Source organism: Bombyx mandarina, chromosome 24, assembly GCF_030267445.1.
Source record: "Bombyx mandarina strain Sakado chromosome 24, ASM3026744v2".
Lineage (NCBI taxonomy): Eukaryota > Metazoa > Arthropoda > Insecta > Lepidoptera > Bombycidae > Bombyx > Bombyx mandarina.
The window spans coordinates 8,704,921-8,726,852 of NC_143230.1; the positions used below are offsets into that span (position 1 = coordinate 8,704,921).

The following is a 21,932-nucleotide window of genomic DNA, read 5'->3' on the forward strand; positions in this document are numbered from 1 at the left end:
TTTCACTGACTTTACCGACTACTTTACTGGAGCCCATAGACATCTACAACGTAAATGCGCCACCCACCTTGAAATATAAGTTCTAAGGTCTCAAGTATAGTTACAACGGCTACCCCACCCTTCAAACCGAAACGCATTATTGCTTTACAGCAGAAATAGGCGGGGTGGTGGTACCTACCCGCGCACTCATAAGAGGTCCTACCACCAGCAATTACGCATATACATACTGATAGCGTGGGAAGACACCAAACAAAAGATTAATGGTCGTATTGTTAAGTTTATTAAATATACAAAGGATTTACCAACAATATAATGCACAAATTAGTCACGTACCTACACATGTGTCTACTTTGTGCACTAAATGCATTACTAGGGCGCGTGGTATAAAAATCTATTACCACATTGATCACGGCATTTATTGCAATCGTCTGTAAGGGTCCGTTCGCACTCGCACAGATCGGCTCGGAGAGGAGAGTACATTCTTATCACGTTGGAAACAGAGTTTTGAGTAATTGTAGTAAAGTTTACTTTTGTATGTGCACCTTTTTTGTCATTTAAGAATGCTTGAACGCGCTGCGTGTGAAATAAGAGACTGCGCGCTCTTTCTCGTTCGCGTAGCGATTGCGTGAGCGCATCCGCTTTCAGTGTGCTTAGTGCGAGTTTTTTAACGTTCTCGATAGCGTAAAAGTTAGCTCATATTTGTATGGAATGGGATCGTTTGCGTACGTTTGCCGCTAGGGCCGCTGTTCCAACTGCATACAAAAATAGCTTAACTTTTACGCTATCGCGAACGTTAAGAAGCTCGCACTAGAACACAATATTTTTTTTAGTGTTTAGCTGGGTGGACTAGCTCACAGCCCACTTGGTGTAAAATGGTTACTGGAGCCCATAGACATCTACAACGTAAATGCGCCACCTACCTTGAGATTATAAGTTCTAAGATCTCCGTACAGTTACAACGGCAGTCCCACCCTTCAAACCGAAACGCATTACTGCTTCACAGCAGAAATAGGCAGGGCGGTGGTACCTACCCGCGCGGATTCACATGAGGTCCTATCACACTAGTAATCGGATCTGTTTCGGTCGGTCTATGTGAAATAGTTGGTGGCTCCGCTCTGGCTAATTCCAAACGTATACGATCTGGTCTGTGTGAACGGACCCTAAGGGTCGAGTCACACCGAAATGGCAGCGTCCGACAGCGTCGCGGCGAGCAATTTCAGTGTGAAATAATTTTAAACTTTATCTATATACTTAAAAGATCAGTATCGCTTGCAAAGCTTGAAAAGGTCGCGACACAGCCGCCGCCCGCCCGCGGTGAGGCGAGCAGCCGCGCGCCAAGTGCGTCTTGTCGGTGGTTCTGCCCGCGGCGACACGAAGCCGCTCGCGGCATCGCGGTCATATACCCAATATATAACCAATTCCATCATGTTCACTACAAACACACGAGTATCATTGCCGAATGAAGAAACTAAACTAGTCAAGAGGAGACTAGGCGCGGGCAGTCTGTAGGCTTAGTGCGAGTTTCAAAAATCGAATCGAATGACTCGCATCGAGTGTACGCTCTTTACGGTGAAACGTGCGGAGCTCTGAGTGTGAGTTACTCGATTTGCAGGACGTTTATTCATCTTGAGAAGCGATAATTTTTTCTCTTATATTGGTAGCACGCAAGGTTGTTTTTTAAGGCGTTTAATTGAAATGCCAAGCTTTCTAACGATATTTATAGTTAGTCGGGTAATGGGTAATGTACCTGTGTTTAGTGCGAGGTTTTTTAATTACTCAGTCGATGTTAATGTTATGTTTAATTTGTGTGAGGTTGTATTAGTGCCACCTAGTGGTAAACTTATGAATCCCATTTTGTGGGAGAGAGAAGGTTTGTTTATGTTGCTGTCTCATGTATCGAATAGCTTTACCGAAGTGAGCCTCTCGATTATTGTATGTGCGAGTGCGAGTTACAAATTAATGGATTTTGAGAGTATTTCTTCACTTTCAAGCAAGTTACGTAGTCACTAAAATTTTTGCCGTGAAACCAATACAATTTCAAGATTTTTTCTTTCGTTTTTAATAATAATATTGTTTTTTAAGGTTTTATCTATTCTAATGGTTTATACACATATATTTTTTCGTTTAGAAAATTTTATAGACGTCTAGCTAGTTGTAAATACATATGAATTCTTTGCATTTTCATTTAATTCTTATTAAATCATTGCTTTTTTTAAAGAATTGTTTGATGAGAGAAAGAGAGAGTGAGATAGAGTATTCTTTATTGTACACAAAATGAATAAATATTGCGAAACAACATTAACAAAAAAAAAGAGTACAATTCTTGGTCTTATCACTAAGAGTGATCTCTTCCAGACAACCATTAGATGGGCAAGAATAATTTCGAAATGAATTGCACACTGTGTACCTATCTATTGAAATATATATACACACAAACACACACACAAACACATGCGCGCGCGCGCGCGCGCACACACATATATACATATTTACACATACATATATACAGATATAAATTTATAAATTATGTAGAAATTTTAATAATGTAATAATAATTTTGTTTCTTTACACATTTATAAGTAAGGATGGATGCTCGTAATAATTTTAGTATATTTGGGCCACCAAATGAAGATCATTAACACTATTACCGTAAATACAATCATTTTATAAACGTTCAACGGGTAAATGATTAAACCTATATAAAACATAATTTCTTTAATTAAAAAAAGCTGAAATAATTACCTATTCCAGGATTAATTATGTTAAGTATGTCTAAATATGTAATTACAATTAAATAAATTCTATAATAAACTTCTAATTCTAATACTTCTATTAAAGTTACTAAAAAATTATGTTTATGCTGGGCAGTTTCCGTGTATTTTAAAGGTTACGCCATTACGGCAAAGTTTGTTTACGAAATAGCACCCTTAGAATGGAAGTGGTATAACTAAAAATTTTAAGATTAGTTTTATATTTCAAAACACTTATGTATTATTATTAAGAACCTACATTTTAAATAATACGTGAAGCAAAAATGTTGTACCCCTTTTTACGAAAATTGCGCGGACGGAGAAGTATGAAATTTCCCACACTTATAGAGAATATAGAGAAGTAGCGCAGATTGCTAATATCTTTTTTTTAATAGTGCATAAACAATAAAAAAATAAACTAAATCAATAAAAAAACCTTACACACGATACCATATATTTGACACACACACACACACACACACATGCATTTATACTTTTTTTGTTTATTGATTTATCAATCTGTGGTCAAATTGAGAATAGATTAATATTTTTTGTCTTTAATATTATTTTTCTATAATGTAGCTTTAGTGACATAGATAGCAATTATTATTATAGTAATGATGATAATAGAAAGGTGACAATAGAACTATAATAATGTTCAAACTTAAAATTTAAATAAATTATGGTCTAATTTCGACCACTGGACTACCATTAGTAGATAATAATAAAATCATTTATTGCCTTTCACACAGATTTAGATAATTACAGGCAGCCTACAAGGAAACAACAAAAAAACAAAGCACTATTATATCATTTCTGGCAAGCAGCTCAACATTTGCACTTGTATATTATTAAATTAGTATAGATATAGTTACATATTATTATTGTAAATTAAATTAGTTTTATAAGTGCAATAAAAAATAATTTAAATGCTAAAATGATAAAGCCATACCTTTTTCCAATGTGACGATTAGATGGTATCCTATTATTCTTTTCTATATTATGCTATCAGCTTATAAAATTAAACAGTCTCTTTTAGTCTAGAAAAGGACAAAGTACTCTTGCTGCCTTTTTCAAATAAAATGGCATGTCTTAAAGTGTTTAAACCGAAAAACTAAAAAAATACAATTATTGTATTACAATATTGAAGTTTACCAGAAAATAAGAATTTTGGGTTGAGCCACTTTAATTCTAAAGGTACAAAATAGTATTGAACACGTGACATTACCCGAATAATTTGAAAGTAGTTGGTTCCCATTAAAATACTGTTAACATACGTTGTATTTGATTTAGACGGTCTAATGCCAAAACACCACGTGCTACCAATATACGAGAAATAATATTATTGCTGCTCTCGGTGAATAAACGCCCTGCGCATCGAGTAGCATATCTCAACTCGCACTCACAATTCTTCATTTTTCACCGTATAGAACGTAAACTCGATTTGATTTTGATTTATTTATTTACAATTGAACAACTAGGAAAAAAAGATGAAAAGACAACTTGGAGGGACCGTGAGGAACTAAATTGTGTGAATTGTTTTATTTTGTCTATTTAATGTTTCTTAGTTAATGCGTATTTAATATTTCTTCGTGTATAAGTGTAATTTTGAGATCGTCCTGGCCTAAAGGTTAAGGCGTCCGGTGTATTCGTATCTTGCGATGCACCGGTGTTCTAATCCCGCCGGCGGGTATCAATTTTTCTAATGAAATACGTACTTATCAAATGTTTACGATTGACTTTCACTGTAAAGGAATAGCATCATGTAATAAAAATCAAACCCGCAAAATTAATTTGCGTAATTACTGGTGGTAGGACGTCTTGTGAGTCCGCACGGGTAGGTATCACCACCCTGCCTATTTTTGCCGTGAAGCAGTAATGCGTTTCGGTTTGAAGGGTGGGACAACCGTTGTAACTATACTGAGACCTTAGAACTAATATCTCAAGGCGGGAGGCGGCATTTGCGTTGTAGATGTCTATGGGCTCCGGTAACCACTTAAGATTAGGTGGGCCGGGAGCTCGTCCACCCATCTATGCAATAACAAAATAAAGTTGGTTTATTAACTGTTTAGTATCTGTGAAAGTGCGAAAATGTAAAAAAATTTAACAAAACCGCTGGACGTAGCTTCCCGAAGTCTTCGAAAAACTCCACTGAAAAAAATCTCAGTAAATAATCAGCATTTTACTGATATTATATTTTATCCCATATTATCTAATCTCATTTCATTTCATTCCATGCCAATTGATTAATGTTTCAAATTAATAAAATCCATTTCACTCCATATTATCATTTTTCATAAAAAAAGATTAGGCTCTATGGCATGATACTTTTGCCTCTCTAGTTGGAAAAATAAAACTACTAAAGAAATACTCGATCGAAACGTTAAAATCCACTAATTTGTAACACGCACTCGCACAAATGTCATTCGTAGTACTCATTTCGGTAAAATTACTCGGTTACGAGATCACAACGTTAATATGAACTCGCACTCACAAAATAACACCGAGTACGTTTGCCGCTAGGGGCGCTGTTCCAATTGCATACAAATTTGAGCAAACTGGCTCGCTAGTGAGAACGTTACAAAACTCGCACTAAGCACACTGGAGGCCGCGCGAGGCCGCCAGCGGCGACGCCGGGGGCCGCTGGCATCGCCGCCGGCCGCTGCCATTCCGGTGTGGCTCGGCCCTAAGTGTTCGAAGTTGAAGTGGAATAAGCCCTAAATAAAATATTTTAAATAAGCAGATGATGACTTGGACTTTTTGGTTGTGTTCTCTACCTATTAGGGGCTATTCAAACTCCTCGTAGACGGGTAGGTGAGCTCACGGGCTCAATAACTGAGACCTTAGAACTTATGTCTCAAGATGAGTAGCGACATTTACGTTGTAGATGTCTATGGGCTTCGGTAACCACTTAAAACCAGATGGGCCGTGAGCTCGTCCACCCACCTAGGCAATAAAAATAAATAATAAAAAACTGAGAATTTACTAACACGAGCCCAAGCAAGAATAGTGCTTCGCAGAATCTACCACCGGATCCGCGTCGCGAGAAGATCCGGCGAGAAACCTATCGTAAATAAAGTAAAACATACCACAAAATCAACATTTATTTACATTATCATTATGTGCGAACAGAAAACATAAAAACCTTAAAAACTAATGAAATCACAATTCACACAGACAAATTGATTTTACAGTAGTCTCCAACAGTAATCTCCTTTACAACACGGTTCTCTTATAACGCATTTTCATAGTACGCGATTTCAGTCCCTCTTTTTTTTAAAATAATTACTAGCATCTATATATTAATACGTGAAGGAAAAACTTTGTATCTCTTTTTACGAAAATTGCGCGGACGGAGGAGTATGAAATTTCCCACACTTATAGAAAATATAGAGGAGTGCACAATGTTAATATTTTTTTAAATTATGCCTAAAAATACATTAAACAATAAAAAAATATTACACAACTACCATGTATTTGACGCGCACACGCATGCATACTATTTATTTATAGTCAAATTTGTTCTTGACGCCTGTGGTCAAATTGAGAATAGATTAAATATTGTTTGTCTTTATTAATATTTTTCTATAGTGTAGTCTTGGCGAAATTTGTGATTATAGAAGTATAATAGTCTTTCAAAATAGAATCATAATCAACGGCGGATCCAGGGGGGGGTCATGGGGGTCATGACCCCCCCCCCCGAGCTAGTTCCAGGACTTGAACTAATTGAAGAACATCATGATTTATTTATTATCTATTGTTATCAAATCAAATTATAAGTTCTTAACTTGCCCACGACTATGTGAACCCCTCCTGGCGCCAAAGCTGGATCCGCCCTTGATCATAATAGTGTACAAACTTACAATTTCAATTAATTATAGTCGAATTTAGACTACTGCGGGACGACTAGACTGATTAAAATATCCCTTCGTCCAGGGACAGGCCTCTTCGTGAAGAAGAGATAATAGCTTTGTTAAGCTATGGTAAGTACATTATGACGTCAACCTTTTTATCAATAACTAGCTGACCCGGCAGACTTCGTAGTGCCTCAATCGATAAATAAAAGACCTAAACTTTTGGGAAACACATTAAAGGAAAAACAAAATCGTTATTTTTATTTAACTCCGAGCATTTTTATACTTATCTACCTTTTAAACCTCCTCTGGACTTCCACAAATAATTCAAGACCACAAAATTAGCCAAATCGGTACAGCCGTTCTCGAGTTTTAGCGAGACTAACGAACAGCAATTCATTTTTATATATATACATATACTACAATTGGATAAAGCTAAATTAGGAACATCTCTCTTATCCTAATCAATAATTTAAACATTAAGAAAAGAAAATTTCTTGTAGTATCTCACAATACGAAACTTATTTATATAGAAAATTAACCCCAAAACAATTTTTTATATTATAACAGTTGGGTCAATTTCAATATATTTTTTAGATATCCAATACATTTAAGACTTTGAAATACTCCATTATTATATTAATATTTGATGTCCATCTTGGGCCCCGCATACTATGGAGAGTGAGCATTCCCCTTTAAGTTAGAATGGAGAAAGGTGTTAATGCCTCAAATTGAACCTTATTTGATTTGAGGCGAGAATCTCCCAAATTAGTGACCCTACGGTTTCTTTTGCGACTCCATACGATGCATTGCCATATGGGATAGTTAAATTATAGGAGCGATTGTCACGGACACCAACCCTTACGCAGCTGGTAACGGTCACGTTGGAGAGTAGATCGATCCATTCCAGAAGCCAGATTACTTCTTGGCAGGGTACGAGTTTAAACGAACTTTGAAGGTATCTTGCAATAGTTCTGTCTATGGGAGTGGTCGCCCACTGAGTTTCTCGCCGGATCTTCTCAGTGGGTCGCGTTTCCGATCCGGTGGTAGATTCTGCTAAGCACTGCTTTTGCTAGGGCCAGTGTTAGCAGCACTCCGGTTTAAGTCCCGTGCGCTCACCTACAAACGTTAGGGCGAAGCTGAAATAGCCTCTCAAGGCTATCAGCATAGGTAGGAATGAAAAAGGGAGTGGTAGTCAAAAGCCGCTTAGACGAGTATTGGACTATCTCCCAAAATTCTCTACCCCGGGTTACTCTGCGGAGTTGACATAATATGACCGTTTTCTGCTGCTGTCAAAATACCTTCATCTGTATATTAATACGCGAAGCAAAAAAATTGTATCCCTTTTTACGAAAATTGCGCGGACAGAGGAGTATGAAATTTCTCAGACTTATCTATACTCTATACTAATAATATTATAAAGAGGAAAGATTTGTTTGTTTGTTTGTTTCGAATAGGATCCGAAACTACTGGACCGATTTGAAAAATTCTTTTTCCATTAGAAGCCGACATTGTCCCTGATGAACATAGGCTACTTTTTTTTATTTTTCTTTATTTATTTTTTTGTTTCGTGTGTGTTTTAATGTTTCCGAAGCGAAGCGAGGGCGGGTCGCTAGTAGAGAATATAGAGAAGGAGTGCAGAATGCTCACTCTGGTCTTTTCCATTTTTCTATACGGAGCGGAGACCTGAATCCTTAGAGCGGCTGATCGCAAACGCATGGATGCTTTTGAGATGTGGTGCTGAAGAAGAATGCTCCGGATACCTTGGACAGCGCAGAGAAGCAATCATAGAGCGAGTGAGACAATTATAGAGCAAGCGAGGCAGGCAATAGAAAACAATAGACGCCCACCGCGCTACGAAGTGAGCGAGATACTCGACGAGCGTGCGTGGGTGAAATAAATAGGGGCCTACCTCGCCGCAAAAATCGCCCCGGACACCAGTGCGACGTGGAACCTTGCTGTGTGGTGTGCTGTACAGTATTGTGATCCCAACGCGAGTGTGTTTAATCTAGCGGTGCTGTGTCGGCGCGGAAACGTTCCGAGCAGGGAAACGCAGGACCCGGGAACAGGTGAGTAGGTCTCCGAGGATCGGTCCGTGGGAAAGTTTCTTTCCCTTACCGGCCGATAACCCTGGGACCTCTCGGCCGCGAAAGAAGGCCAGGTCAGAGTCCGACCAGAGCTCCTCCGAGGCGATCCTCGGATCCTCGATAAGCGTCCCCGGATTGGACCATCGTCTAAATCTTTAAATGAAGTCGACGAGGACGAGGACAGTGAGGTAACATCCTCGTCTTACGAAACATCTGAGTCAGAATCGGAGTCAGCCACAACACACACCTCACGTTCGTCCTCACTTAGGGTAAAGTGTTCCCCCCCTCCCAAACCCATTCCTAAGCCGAGGGCTCGCGCGGGGACGGAGGGGGCGCCATCAGCCAAACAGCTGAGGACGCCTCCTCGGTCCCCCTCCCCGGCCATCTCTCCTATCCCGGCGGACAGGCAAAAAGGTGCCCCCACCACAAGCAGCATGGTGGGCAATCTGGAATCAACCAGATATATGGACCTCGAACCATCTGCCGTTAAACCCCAAACCCAACTTTAACCTTAATCCTTCCCCAATCCCCTCCACGTCTTATGCAACGGTAGCTGCGTCGGAGAAACCACCCACTCGTACACAACACCCAACCAGCCAGGGCGAGGTGCGGGCGGACAAGGATACCCGCCGTCACCCACCAATAATGGTGGAAGTGCTACCCAATTGGTCTCGCCACATGGCGGCCATAAGGGAGCGCCTCGATCGGCCCCGTCCGTACGCCCCTACGGCACAGGGTTTAGATTTCTGCCTGCGTCGGCCAATGAATATAGGGTGGTCCAAGCCTATCTCGCGGTTGCCTCCTCCGCAGACAGTGCCATTAAATGGTACTGTTACGCACTGGAGGAGGAGATCCCCGCGAGGGTGGCAATTCGGGGCCTACCCGTCGACTCTGACGCGGCAGAGATCATAGACTCCCTGAAAGAGTTGGGATTTCCGGCCCGCTATGCTCGGTGTATACAGGCCAAGAGAGGGCGGCCGGGTTGCGTTTTTTACGTAACCCTGGACCACCTCTCCAAGGATGACCTCGCCCGCTTGTATGCAGTTGAAGAACTGCTATACCTGCCGGGGGTGTCGGTTGAGGGATGGCGTCCGAACCGAGGACCTGCGCAGTGTCACCGCTCCCAGGCCTTCGGACACGCGTCCAGCAACTGCCACTGAGCGGTCCGCTGCGTGCGATGTGCAGGTGAGCACATCGTGGCGGACTGCCCGAGGCCAAGGGAGGGACCCCTCAGCTGCGCCAACTGTGGAAAGGGCCACGTCGCCGTCGACAGGCGGTGCGCGGTCTACCGCAGGAGGGCGCGGTTGATGGGGGTCACTGTTCCTCCCCCCGTGCCACCCGCACGGAGTGCCGGTCCAGCTCCGACTCCAGCCCCACGTCCAAGTACACGCCCAAGTACATACAAGGGTAAGGGCAAGGGAAAGTCTTCCCAAGCCCCAACTCATGCCCCTGCAATTGTCCAACCCGCCATGGTGGAAGCGAGACCAACGGCGGCCACCTTAATGGCCGAGGCAAATCTTCCGCCCAGCCCCAAGAACCAACACCAACACTGGGGTAGTTACACAATTTTCCAAAAATCAAAAAATTAATAATAAAAAAAAAAAACTAAAACCCAAGAGAAGAAAAGGAAGGAGAAGGAGGAAGCAGCCACCTTGTCTTGGGTCAAGCTGCCCCATCTACCGAACCCGCAGCAAATCCACCACTAATGGAAGTGGATCCTGCTAGCTCGCCTCAGATTGAGGCAACAAACACTTCACAGCCCCCATTACCACCCCGCCCGCAGAGAGAGCGGCGCAGCGGCCGACAGGACACGCAGCCTGCCGGCTTCGCTGCCTGGCTCCTCTCCCTGTGGGAGAAACTGTCCGAGGTGATCTCCGGAGTGATCCGAGAGATCGCCTCGGGAGCCAGTCCCTTCGGGGCCTTGCTCGCGGGGTTCTACCGGATGATTGCGCAGTTCAATGGCTAGCCAGGAGCTGCGCATCATCTATTGGAACCCCGACGGGATAGGGTCCCGAAGGTCGGAGCTGATCCGACTCGCCCAGGAGTGTGACCCGCAGGTTATCCTCCTGGGCGAGACCAAGCTCAAACCTCGACAAGATTTTAGGATGCCCAACTACTTCGTGTACCGACTGGACGAACTGACCTCCAACGGGCACCCGTTCAGGGGCACTGCGGCGCTTGTCAGGAGGGACGTGGTGGACGAGGAGCTTGAGCTACTGACCTTCGCCTCTACCAGAACGGTCATTTGCTGATTTGCGCCTCTTCATCATGCTGATGAAGAGGCGCATGTCAGCAATGACACGATTGTTTAATTCCATTCTCCGGGTAGGACACTTCCCTGGAACTTGGAAACTGGGCAAGATCATCGTCTTGCCCAAACCCGGCAAGGACAGGAGAAAGCCCTCCAGTTACCGACCGATTACCTTGCTCTCGCACGTGGGCAAGTTGTTCGAGCGGCTGCTCCTAAGGAGAATATCGCCGTATATTCTCCTCAGGCCGGAGCAATTCGGCTTTAGAAGCGGCCACTCGACGACTCTGCAACTGACCCGTGTCCTACATCACTTGGCGGACCGGCGAAACTCGGGCCAATACACGGTCGCGGTCCTTCTCGATATCGAGAAGGCCTTCGACCGTGTGTGACACGAGGGGCTGGTCCACAAGCTGCGGGACGCGGGCCTACCGCACGCTCACGTGCGACTGCTCGGGTCGTATCTGGAGGGCAGAACCTTCTTTGTCGCAGTCGAGGGCGCACGGTCTTCCGTGCGTCCCATTACGGCCGGGGTTCCCCAGGGTAGTGTCCTATCACCTATCCTATACGCCCTCTACACTAATGACATCCTCACCCTGGAGGGTCACCTTCGGGCGTGGGAGGAGGACGTGAAGTTGGCCTTGTTCGCTGACGACTCGGCCTACTTCGCGTCCTCTCCGTTCCCCTCTGCAGCCATTATGAGGATGCAAAAGTGAAAAAAAAAAAATTAAAGATGTGGTGTCGTGGGACACCAGGTAGGAACGAAGTTCCTTTGGCTAATGTAGAATCGACACAATTTGCAAAAAAAGAAATGGTGCTCAATTTTATGTAGGTTTTCTTGGTTTTTCTCTTAAATTTTGCTGATTAGTTTTTAGTTAAGTACAGGAAAGTATTTAGGAAATTCAGTATTTTAGGAAATAATAAATTACGTAAAATAAAAAAATAGTAATTCAAATTAAATTATCAATTAAAATAACAAAATATATCTCTTTATTTTTGGTTGACAACATAAAATTACATAGAAATAGAAATAATTACTAAATAGAGAGAGAAGGGATTAGAGAACGAAAAGAAAGAAGGAGAAAGAGAAAGGTATTATACACTACTCGCTTGTGTATGCGACTGTCGCGCCTGCGCACGTCTCATTTAACGGTTTTATTCCACGCACTTTTTTCCACGGATTTATTCCACGGATTTTTTCTTACGGTTTTACTATCACATTTTTTTCAGTTCGGTCGTGCAGCAAAATCCCTATCCCCTCCAAGCCTGCCGTAAGGAACTTCGTTCCAAAAAAATGGAGGAGAGCAGCAGCCGCCCCCTGAAGAAGAGAAGAGAAGAAAGAAGAAAGGAAGAGGAACAAGATGAAGATGAAGAGAAGAAAGAAGTCGTCCCACCATTCACCTCGAGCCTGCTATATACCATCCCGCAGCGCATCACCCCTACCTCATTAGGCAGAGAGTCACAAGTCCGGGCAGAGGGGTTTCCCCGAGGCCCGCTCCGCGCCCCCGCAAGGGGACGCGACGACCCCACGACGACGCAAAAATCACGATGCTCAGAACACCAGTGCTAGAGGCCCCTATTGTTTTGTGCTGTGCAATTGTGAGTGCCCAGAGCGAGTGTTCATCTGGAGTTGCTGTCTCGGAGTGGAAACGCCCCGAACAGTGAGACGAAGGACCCGGGACCAGGTAAGTGGATCGACACTTATTTCCTTAAGCGATTAGTTTAATACGGGTAGGTGTCGACCAGCCTGTGTAAGCTGCGTTACCGTTTTATTTGAATATAAAATCGGCGAACGTTAGCGCCACCGAGTCTGGCCCACCTGTGTCATTCCCAGTCCTCTCCTACCCTTCGGGGCTAGGCGGGGCGGTCGCTAAGGCCGATAAACTGGTCCTTTGGACTACAAAGTAGTCTAAGGTTATTATTGACGTTGGAACCCCCTACCGATAGTTAGTTTAAGTTAGACGTAATTAATTTTTTTGGGTATTTTATTTTATTTTAGTTTAGTGTAGTAAATCTAAATTCTAACAACACAATAGTCTTAAATTCAATTTCATTTCATTATATTAAATTTTAAATCTACCCGCTATTAATTAAAAGCAGTGGCGCTGCTGTAGTTTCAAACATTCAATTCTTTTCATTTCTACCCACCTTCAGTGTTATTTTTTTATTTTATTTCATCAAACAAATTATTATAATCATTGTAATTTTGTTATTCTGGCTTTCCGGCCGACTATCATAAGTCACCCATTCATTCTTCATTAATTGAGTTAACTGTTATTATTCTCTTTCATTCTTTCTGTTTTGTGTTAGCGATAGTAGGGTCTGGAGGGGTGTTCCCGTCATATTTGTTTTTGTTTATTAATTCATTAGTTAGTTTTAAATTTTCTTGATAACTTTTATATTTATTTTTATAGCATTAGTTAACAATAGTTGGGAGTTCATGATTCCCTTACCAGTAACTGTGTTACTGGTCAAGGGACTCATGTATAACGAGTAAGTACTTTATATAATCTTTTTTTTTTCTTCAATTAATTATAGGGAATTGTAGTTTAATTTTTATTTATTTTTACATTAATACAGTTAATAGTAGAATCCGGACTAGGAACTTACCGGCTCTGTTGTCACTGACGGAATTTCAGTTGAAGTTGAATTTGTTATTGATCCCTGTAGTTGTAGTTCATTTGTTATTTTGATTTAATTTTTCTTTTATTTTACATTTATTATTTCACATTACATTACTTAATTCTTAGTACTGACTCTGATTAAATTTAGTTTTCTTTTCATTATTATATTATTACATAGCTCCTTATTAGTATTGACTAATACTGATTGCAGTAGTAGTGACTGTAGTTGCTGGTCGGCCGGGGAACCAGTGAACTAGTAGTTTAATAACATCTGGGCAACCGTTGAGACGGGGTACCAATGACCTTATAGCCACAAGACCAGTAAGGCCATGTCGAGGGGGAACTCACCCCCAAACATCAGCACACCCGGTCCGTCTCAAAAGGGACGTCAGGTGATGCCCGAATTGCGCACCAGACCAACACCTGCAATTCGTATGGCCCCGATGGGTCCGCGGTTGGACAGTTCGTCCGGGTCTTCGGCTGCGGCCAAGGGGTCCCCGAGTGGAAAGTACCTTTCCTTCGTCGACCGACCCCTCTGGGCCCTCTCGGCCGCGGAAGAAGGCCAGGTCCGAGTCTGACCGAGGCTCATCGGGTGACCAAGACAAGCGCCCGCGAATAGGCCCTTCCTCCAGGTCGGAGGGAGAAGAGAGCGTGACCACGTCCACGGATCACTCCTCTACCGAGTCGATAACTCCTTCCTCATCAAGATCTGCTTCCCCCTCTGGGAGTCCGATTCCAGCCCAACCCGTTCCAAAGCCTAGGGCTGCCGCCAGGGCAGGGACTGCCCCAAGGCAATTAAGAACCCCTCCTCATTCTCCTTCCCAGACTTTATCTCCAATCCCGGTGGACTCTACCCGAGGTGCCCCGCCCTAAGTGGCACGGCGGGTAACCTGGACTCTACCAGGTATATGGACCTGGAGTCCACCAGATCACATCATGCCCCTAAGCCAAACCCCACTCCCTTTACCTCCTATGCTGCCATGGCAGCTAGGCCGGGTATCCCTTCTACCCAGAGGACATCCCAATCCTCACATGTCCCTCCCCCGAGGCCGAAGGGTAGTGCCCAGGAGGAGCTGCGCCGACACCCACCAATAATGGTGGAGGTCCTCCCTAATTGGTTTCGCCACATGGCGGCCATTAAGGAGCGCCTTGGCCGCGCCCCCTCGGCGCGACCCTTCGGCGCAGGTTTTAGATTCCTGCCGACGTCAGTGGAGGAGTACAGGGCGGTCCAGGCCAACCTGTCGGAGGCCTCTGCCAGGGATGGTACCATTAAATGGTATTGCTACGCCCTCACAGGGGAAATTCCTACTAAGGTGGCTGTCCGGGGCCTCCCTGCCGATACTGATGCGGCAGAAGTAACCGATGCCCTGAAGGAGCTGGGGTTCCCGGCTCGTTACACCAGGTGCATCAGGTCCCAGAGAGGGCGCCCGGGCTGCGTGTTTCACGTAGCCTTGGACCACCTCTCGAAGGACGATCTCGCCCGCCTGTACGCAGTCAACGAACTGCTGTACTTGCCGGGAGTGACGATTGAGGGATGGCGACCAACCCGCGGGCCTGCGCAGTGTCACCGCTGCCAGGCTTACGGGCACCCCTCCAATAATTGTCACCATGCGGTCCGCTATACTCGATGTGCCGGGGAGCACGTCGTAGCGGACTGCCCGAGGCCGAGGGACGGCCCATTCTCCTGCGCCAATTGCGGGAAAGATCAGGCCGCCGTCGAAAGGTGGTGCGCGGTCTACCGCAAACGGGCCGGGATGATGGGTGTAACCGTCCCTCCTCCTGCGTCATCGGTGCCTCGTCCCGGGAACACAGCTCTTCCTTCTGTAGCTCCCACTCCGAAGGGGAAGGGGAAAGGGAAATCCTCCCAGCCCCAGCCCCCTCCCCCGTCCTCATCCATCTCCCCTGCCGTGTTAGTGGAGGCCAATCCATAAGCGGCAACGCTGATGGCAGAAGCCAACGCTCCGCGGCGGGGTATGCCCGTTCCTACCCCTCGTGGTTCAACCGCTGCAATTAGACCGCCCCTCTCAAAACGCAGCGCTCCAGCCCGTGCTGGAATACAAACCCCCCATATATCAGTAAACTCGTAAAAACAGGCTTAAAAAACAAAAAAAATTTAGAAAGAGAGCTCAACGGGATGCAGTAGTGAATGCTCCTGCTGCATCGGCTCCCGCGGTAGCTGCCTCAACAATGGAGGTTGACATAAACCTTAACGTTAAAGAAGAACATGCGCGCACGACACTGACGGAAGACGAAAACGAGCAGTCACAGCGCATCGATACGTGGCTCAACCAGCAACGGTCGATCGCGCTACACGGAGTCGAATAAACACTAATGCAGCCAGCACATGAATCACCAGCCACCATCGAGCAACCCGCAACTGGAACTTCCCGCACCAATAGAACAGCTGAAGCTACCGGCCCCTGCCGCGGCACCGATTGCCGTACCTGTCGCACCGAAGAGCGACATCGCCGAACTAGCTGCTGCCATCGCGACGGCCGCCCGCCAAGCCAGGCTTGGACCATCGCACCGGTACTACGGGGAGCTACCAGTCTACAGCGGATCCCATCAAGAATGGCTTTACTTCAAGGCCGCCTACGCCGAATCAGCGGACAGCTACAGCGCCGCAGAGAACACTGCAAGACTTCGGCGTACATTGAAAGGAAGAGCAAGAGAAGCGGTTGAAAACTTGCTGCTGCATTACACCGAGCCCGCCAAGATCATGCGGACTCTAGAATCGCGCTTCGGACGTCCGGAAGCGATCGCCGCAACGAAACTGGAACGACTGCGCGCGCTGCCACGCTGCACGGACACACCGAGGGACATCTGCGTATTCGCGAACAAAGTAAACAACGTCGTCGCCGCTCTGAGGGCCCTCGACCGCGTACATTACATGTACACCCGGAGCTCACCAACATCACATCTGAGAAACTGCCACCCACGCTACGCCACCGCTGGTTCGAATTCTCAGCGACTCAACCGGCGGGAGAACCCGACCTCGTCAAACTGTCGCGCTTCTTACAGCGCGAGGTGGACCTGTGCAGCCCATACGCACAGCCGGAACCAGAGACGAGAGTGGAGAACACCAGCGCCCGGCGGAAGATGTTGAACATGCCTCAGAGGACGCACACCACGCAAGCGAAAGAAGAAAAGAAATGCGCAGCATGTCACAAGCTGGGGCACATCCCACAAGACTGTCCCGAGTTCAAGAAAGCGGCCATCAGCGAGCGCTGGGGTACGGCGAAGCGCGAAAATTTGTGTTTCCGGTGCCTACGGTTCCGGTCCCGGGGACACGTGTATAAAAAGAAGAGGTGCGGCGTCAACAGTTGTGAACGCACGCACCACGAGCTGTTGCACAAGAAGCCAGCATGGCAGAAAACAACAGAGAAAGAAGAGGCGGTCACCTCGACGTGGGCCGCAAGAACAGCGACAGCCTACCTCAAGATGGCGCCAATCAGTCATCGGACCGGCGAGAGTAGCGGATGCGTGGGCCCTGTTGGACGACAGGTCAACCATCTCGTTGATCGACGATGACTTCGCGAGACGAGTCGGCGCCAAAGGATCGGTCGAACCCCTCTTCATCACTGCCATCGGGGACAACAAAATAGACGCAACACGCTTACGACGCGTCCCGCTGAAGTTATGCGGACGCACAGGGGAACCGCAAGAACTAAATCTACGGATAGTCAACGGCTTGAAGTTGACACCACAGCGACTGAACAACGAAGTCCTCGCGTCGTGCCATCACCCCACCGACCTCCGGCGTCACTTCAAGACAAGCTACGACTCGCCGAAGATTCTGATCGGCCAAGATAACTGGCACCTACTGGTGACGGAGGAGATGCGGACGGGACGACGCGATCAACCGGTGGCATCTCGTACTCCGCTCGTGTGGGTCGTGCGCGGAGCACTCCCGGGAGGTAGAAGACAGCGCGTCAACTTCGTGACTTACGCGACGACGGCCAACGCGAACACGGACGAAGCCCTCAAGCACTACTTCGCGATCGAGGGACTCACCGTCGCCGCCAAGACGCCGAAGAACGATCCAGACGAGCGCGCGCTGAAGATCCTGCGGGATTCCACCCAGCAACGACCCGACGGCCGCTACGAGACCGCACTGCTGTGGCGCGAGGAGAACCCGAAGATGCCCAACAACTTTGAAGCCGCATTAAATCGCCTGACGTCCGTGAAATAGAAACTGGAGAAGGATCCGAATATAAAAGAACGCTACAAGCAGCAAATGAACGCGCTGGTACCGAAGGGATACGCCGAAGTAGCTCCGTCGACGGGTACAAAGGACCGAACCTGGTACCTGCCACACTTCGGCGTGACGCATCCGATGAAACCAGAGAAGACGCCGCTGCGAAAACCAGAGGGAAAAGCCTGAACGACTTCCTGCTCACCGGCCCGGACCTGCTGCAGTCGCTGCCCGGAGTAATGATGCGCTTCAGGCAGCACGCCGTCGCCGTCTTCGCGGACATCGCGGAGATGTTCATGCAGATAGGCGTCCGAAGCGAGGACCGCGACGCGCTCCGGTACTTGTGGAGGAAGGACCCTTCACGAGAACCCACAGAGTACCGGATGAGATCCATAATCTTCGGCGCGACAAGCTCACCTGCGACTGCCATCTATGTGAAAAACGCCAACGCAGAGAAGCACCGACTGCAGTAACCGGACGCCGCCGACGCAATCGTGCGCAACCACTACATGGACGACTACCTTGGAAGTTACCGGACAAACGAAGACGCGATCAGGATCGCAAACGAGGTGAGGGAAGTACACCGGCGAGGCCATTTTGAACTGCGCAAATGGACCTCGAACAACGAGGAGGTACGGTGCCACATGACCGACGAAGCCCCACTTACAAGTGTGATGCTGTCCGATGGAACTGAAATAGAGCGAGTGCTCGGCCTGGTGTAGAGACCTGCTGAAGACGTCCTCGCCTTCAACCTGGACGAATAGAGCGAGCGAGGCGGCCAATAAAACAGTAGACACCCACCGCGTCTCGAATGTATCACAGTACTAGACGAGCGCGCGTGGATTGCCATAAATAGGGGGCCTACCTCGCTGCAAAATTCAGCCCCGGGACACCAGTGCTAGAGGCCCCTATTGTTTTGTGCTGTGCAATTGTGAGTGCCCAAAGTGTGCGTGTGCTGTATCTGGAGTTGCTGTCTCGGAGTGGAAACGCCCCGAACAGTGAGATGAAGGACCCGGGAACAGGTAAGTGGATCGACACTTCTTTCCTTAAACGATTAGTTTAATACGGGTAGGTGTCGACCAGCCTGTGTAAGCTGCGTTACCGTTTTATTTGAATATAAAACCGGCGAACGTTAGCGCCATCGAGTCTGGCCTCCCTGTGTCATTCCCAGTCCTCTCCTACCCTTCGGGGCTAGGCGGGGCGGTCGCAAAACCCGATAAACTGGTCTACGTAGAAGGTTGTTGGCGTTAGAACCCCCTACCGTTAGTAGTTTAATTTAGTCAGTAATATCATTTTATATTCCTTACAATTTATTTAAATTCTTAGTAACTTTTAATATAATCTACAATAGCAGTAATTTTATTTCATTAGTTTACCTTTCATATAATTTGATCTACCCGCTTTTAATAAAAACAAGTGGCGCTGCCATAGAAAATAAATTAAGTTTGCCTTTTCTTTTGTATATACCCACTTTTAATATTACATTTTGTTTAGCATAGTTTAGTTTAAAATTTAATACATTTGATTCTGGTGCACCGGCCGGCATTTATAAGTGGTCCTATACTTGTCTATCCATCCATAATTTAGAGTTATCCTGATTTGTTTTTATTAAGTTAGTGTTAGTATTTAGTGGGGTTCCCGTCTATTTATTCCTTCCTTTAATTTGATATAATTTATTATTGTTATTTTATTTCAGTTCCTTATTGTTATATTTTTCTAGTATAGGTTTTTCAATAGTTGGGAGTGTGATGACTCTTTTACTAGTGAATTTTACTGGTAAAAGAGAATTACTCAACAACCCGGTAAGTTTTATAGATAATTGATTATTGAGTACATATGTAGGTTTTATTAGTTTATTTTAATTTGAGTTCATCTAGTAGTTGTACCGGAACGGGGACTCACCGCTCCGGCAAACACTGACTGAGTTCAGATGTAAGTGTAGTTTATGTCATTCATTCATTTATTAATTAATATAAGTTATTGGTAGATTTTTGATCAGTTAGGTTAGTGTTCCTTCTTTTTTGTTTTATAGTTATAATTAGATAGAGAATCCTTTATTGCTGGTTAATCGGAGCCCGGCTTATTAGATTAACATACCCACTGGCAGCGCTCGGGAGTACCAATGACTACTCAACCATCGTAGGACCAGGAAAACCATGTCGTCGGGGAATTCACCCCCAATAATTAGCACACCCGGCCCGTCCAACAAGGGACGTCAGGCGATGAATAAGCCTATACCTGCAGTCCGTACAGGCTTGATGGGACTCGGATTGGACAGCCAGCCCCGGCCTTCGGTCGTGGCCCAGGGATCCCCGAGGATCGGACCGAGGGAAGGTAATCTTCCCCCGCTGTCCGATCCCTCCGGGCCCTCTCGGTCGCGGAAGAAGGCCAGGTCTGAGTCTGACCGAGGCTCATCAAGCGATAAGGATAAGCGTCCGCGACTGGGTCCTTCCTCCAGATGGGAGGGAGAGGAAAGTGCGACCACGTCCACTGATCATTCCTCAACAGAATCTGTGACTCCGTCCACTTCTAGGTCTTCGTCCCCCTCTGGGAGCTTAATCCCAGCCAATAAGCCAATACCGAAGCCTAGGGCTCCCGCCAGGACAGGGATAGACCAAAGGCAACTAAGATCCCCTCCACGTTCTCCCTCCCCAACATTATCCCCAATCCCGGTGGACTCAGCACGAGGTGCCCCCGCCCTAAGCGGCACGGCGGGTAACCTGAACTCTACCAGGTATATGGACCTCGAGTCCACCAGACCACATCACGCCCCTAAGCCAAACCCCATTCCCTCTACCTCCTATGCTGCCATGGCAGCTAGGCCAGGTATCCCTACCACCCATAGGACTTCCCAATCCTCACAAGTCCCTCCCCCGAGGTCGTGCCCAGGAGGTACTGTGCCGACACCCACCAATTATGGTGGAGGCCCAAATTGGTCTCGCCATTTGGCGGCCATTAGGGAGCGCTTAGGTCGAGCTCCCTCGGCGCGACCCTTCGGCGCCGGTTTTAGATTTCTGCCGACGTCGGTCGAGGAGTACAGGGCGGTCCAGGCCTACCTGTCGGAGGCCTCTGCCAGGGATGGTACCATTAAATGGTACTGTTATGCCCTGGCGGAGGAGATGCCTTCTAAGGTGGCGGTCCGGGGCCTCCCTGCCGACACCGACGAGGCAGAAGTAGTCAATGCCCTGAAGGAGCTGGGATTCCCGGCTCGATATGCCAGGTGCATCAGGTCGCAGAGAGGGCGTCCGGGCTGCGTGTTTCACGTAGCCCTGGACCACCTCTCAAAGGACGATCTCGCCCGCTTGTACGCAGTCAACGAACTGTTGTACTTGCCGGGGGTGACAGTTGAGGGATGGCGTCCAACCCGAGGGCCCGCGCAGTGTCATCGCTGCCAGGCCTTCGGACACGCGTCCTACAACTGCCATCGCGCGGTCCGCTGCGTAAGGTGTGCCGGAGAGCACATTGTAGCGGACTGCCCGAGGCCGAGGGACGGCCCATTCTCCTGCGCCAATTGTGGGAAGGACCACGCCGCCGTCGACAGACGGTGTGCGGTCTTCCGCAAACGGGCCAGGATGATGGGAGTCACCGTCCCTCCTCCTGCGCCACCGGTGCCTCGAGCCGGGAGTGCAGCTCTTTCGGCTGTACTTCCCATAGTAAAGGGGAAGGGGAAAGGGAAATCTTCCCCCGGCCCCTCCCCCTCGAAACTCCATTCCGTCCGCCGTGGTAGTGGAGGCTGAGCCGTCAGCGACCACGTTGATGGCGCAGGCCAACCCGCCGCGGCGGGCAAATAAACCTATTCCCGTTCCTCGTGGTCGCACCACCGCTGGTGTCATACCTACATCTCGCTCGACCAGCGGTCCTGCACCCGGCAAAAACAAAAACAGGAACAAAAAGAAAAAGGAAAAAAAAGGTTAAAAAAAAAGAAGCACGAGAGAGAGGAAGCCATCAGAGCGACTTATGCAGTACCTCTCGAGCAACACCAAACTGTCGTCGAGACAATGGAGGTCAACGAGGCCTCCCCTACTGCCCAAACAACAAATACTAGCCTGCCACTGCCATCGGTCCATCAGGCCGAAGGCAACTTTGATTTAAACAGCCAGCCCCCCCTCCCTCCCCGCCCTCAGCGCGAGCGCCGCAGCGGTCGACAGGCCTCCCAGCCTGCCGGCTTTGCTGC

The 21,932-nt window shown here is 47.1% G+C and overlaps 1 protein-coding gene across 1 annotated transcript; it reads left to right on the forward strand.

The window, feature by feature from the left end:
• The first annotated feature begins 15,907 nt into the window (after positions 1-15,907).
• Positions 15,908-18,231, forward strand: LOC149500036 (uncharacterized). Its single transcript, XM_089738283.1, has 4 exons — positions 15,908-16,444; positions 16,585-16,970; positions 17,068-17,742; positions 17,910-18,231. Exons 1-4 carry the CDS (start codon positions 15,908-15,910, stop codon positions 18,229-18,231), a joined length of 1,920 nt encoding a protein of 639 aa, XP_089594409.1.
• The last annotated feature ends 3,701 nt before the right edge of the window (positions 18,232-21,932 follow it).

What these genes read in the sequence shown, in the direction of transcription:
- LOC149500036 (XM_089738283.1), top strand. Translation starts at nt 15,908, where the DNA reads ATGAATCACCAGCCACCATCGAGCAACCCGCAACTGGAACTTCCCGCA. An exon ending in GAAGAGGCGGTCACCTCGAC is followed by an intron (nt 16,971 to 17,067) that starts GTGGGCCGCAAG and finishes GTTGGACGACAG; the next exon opens with GTCAACCATCTCGTTGATCG. An exon ending in GCCGCATTAAATCGCCTGAC is followed by an intron (nt 17,743 to 17,909) that starts GTCCGTGAAATA and finishes CGATGAAACCAG; the next exon opens with AGAAGACGCCGCTGCGAAAA.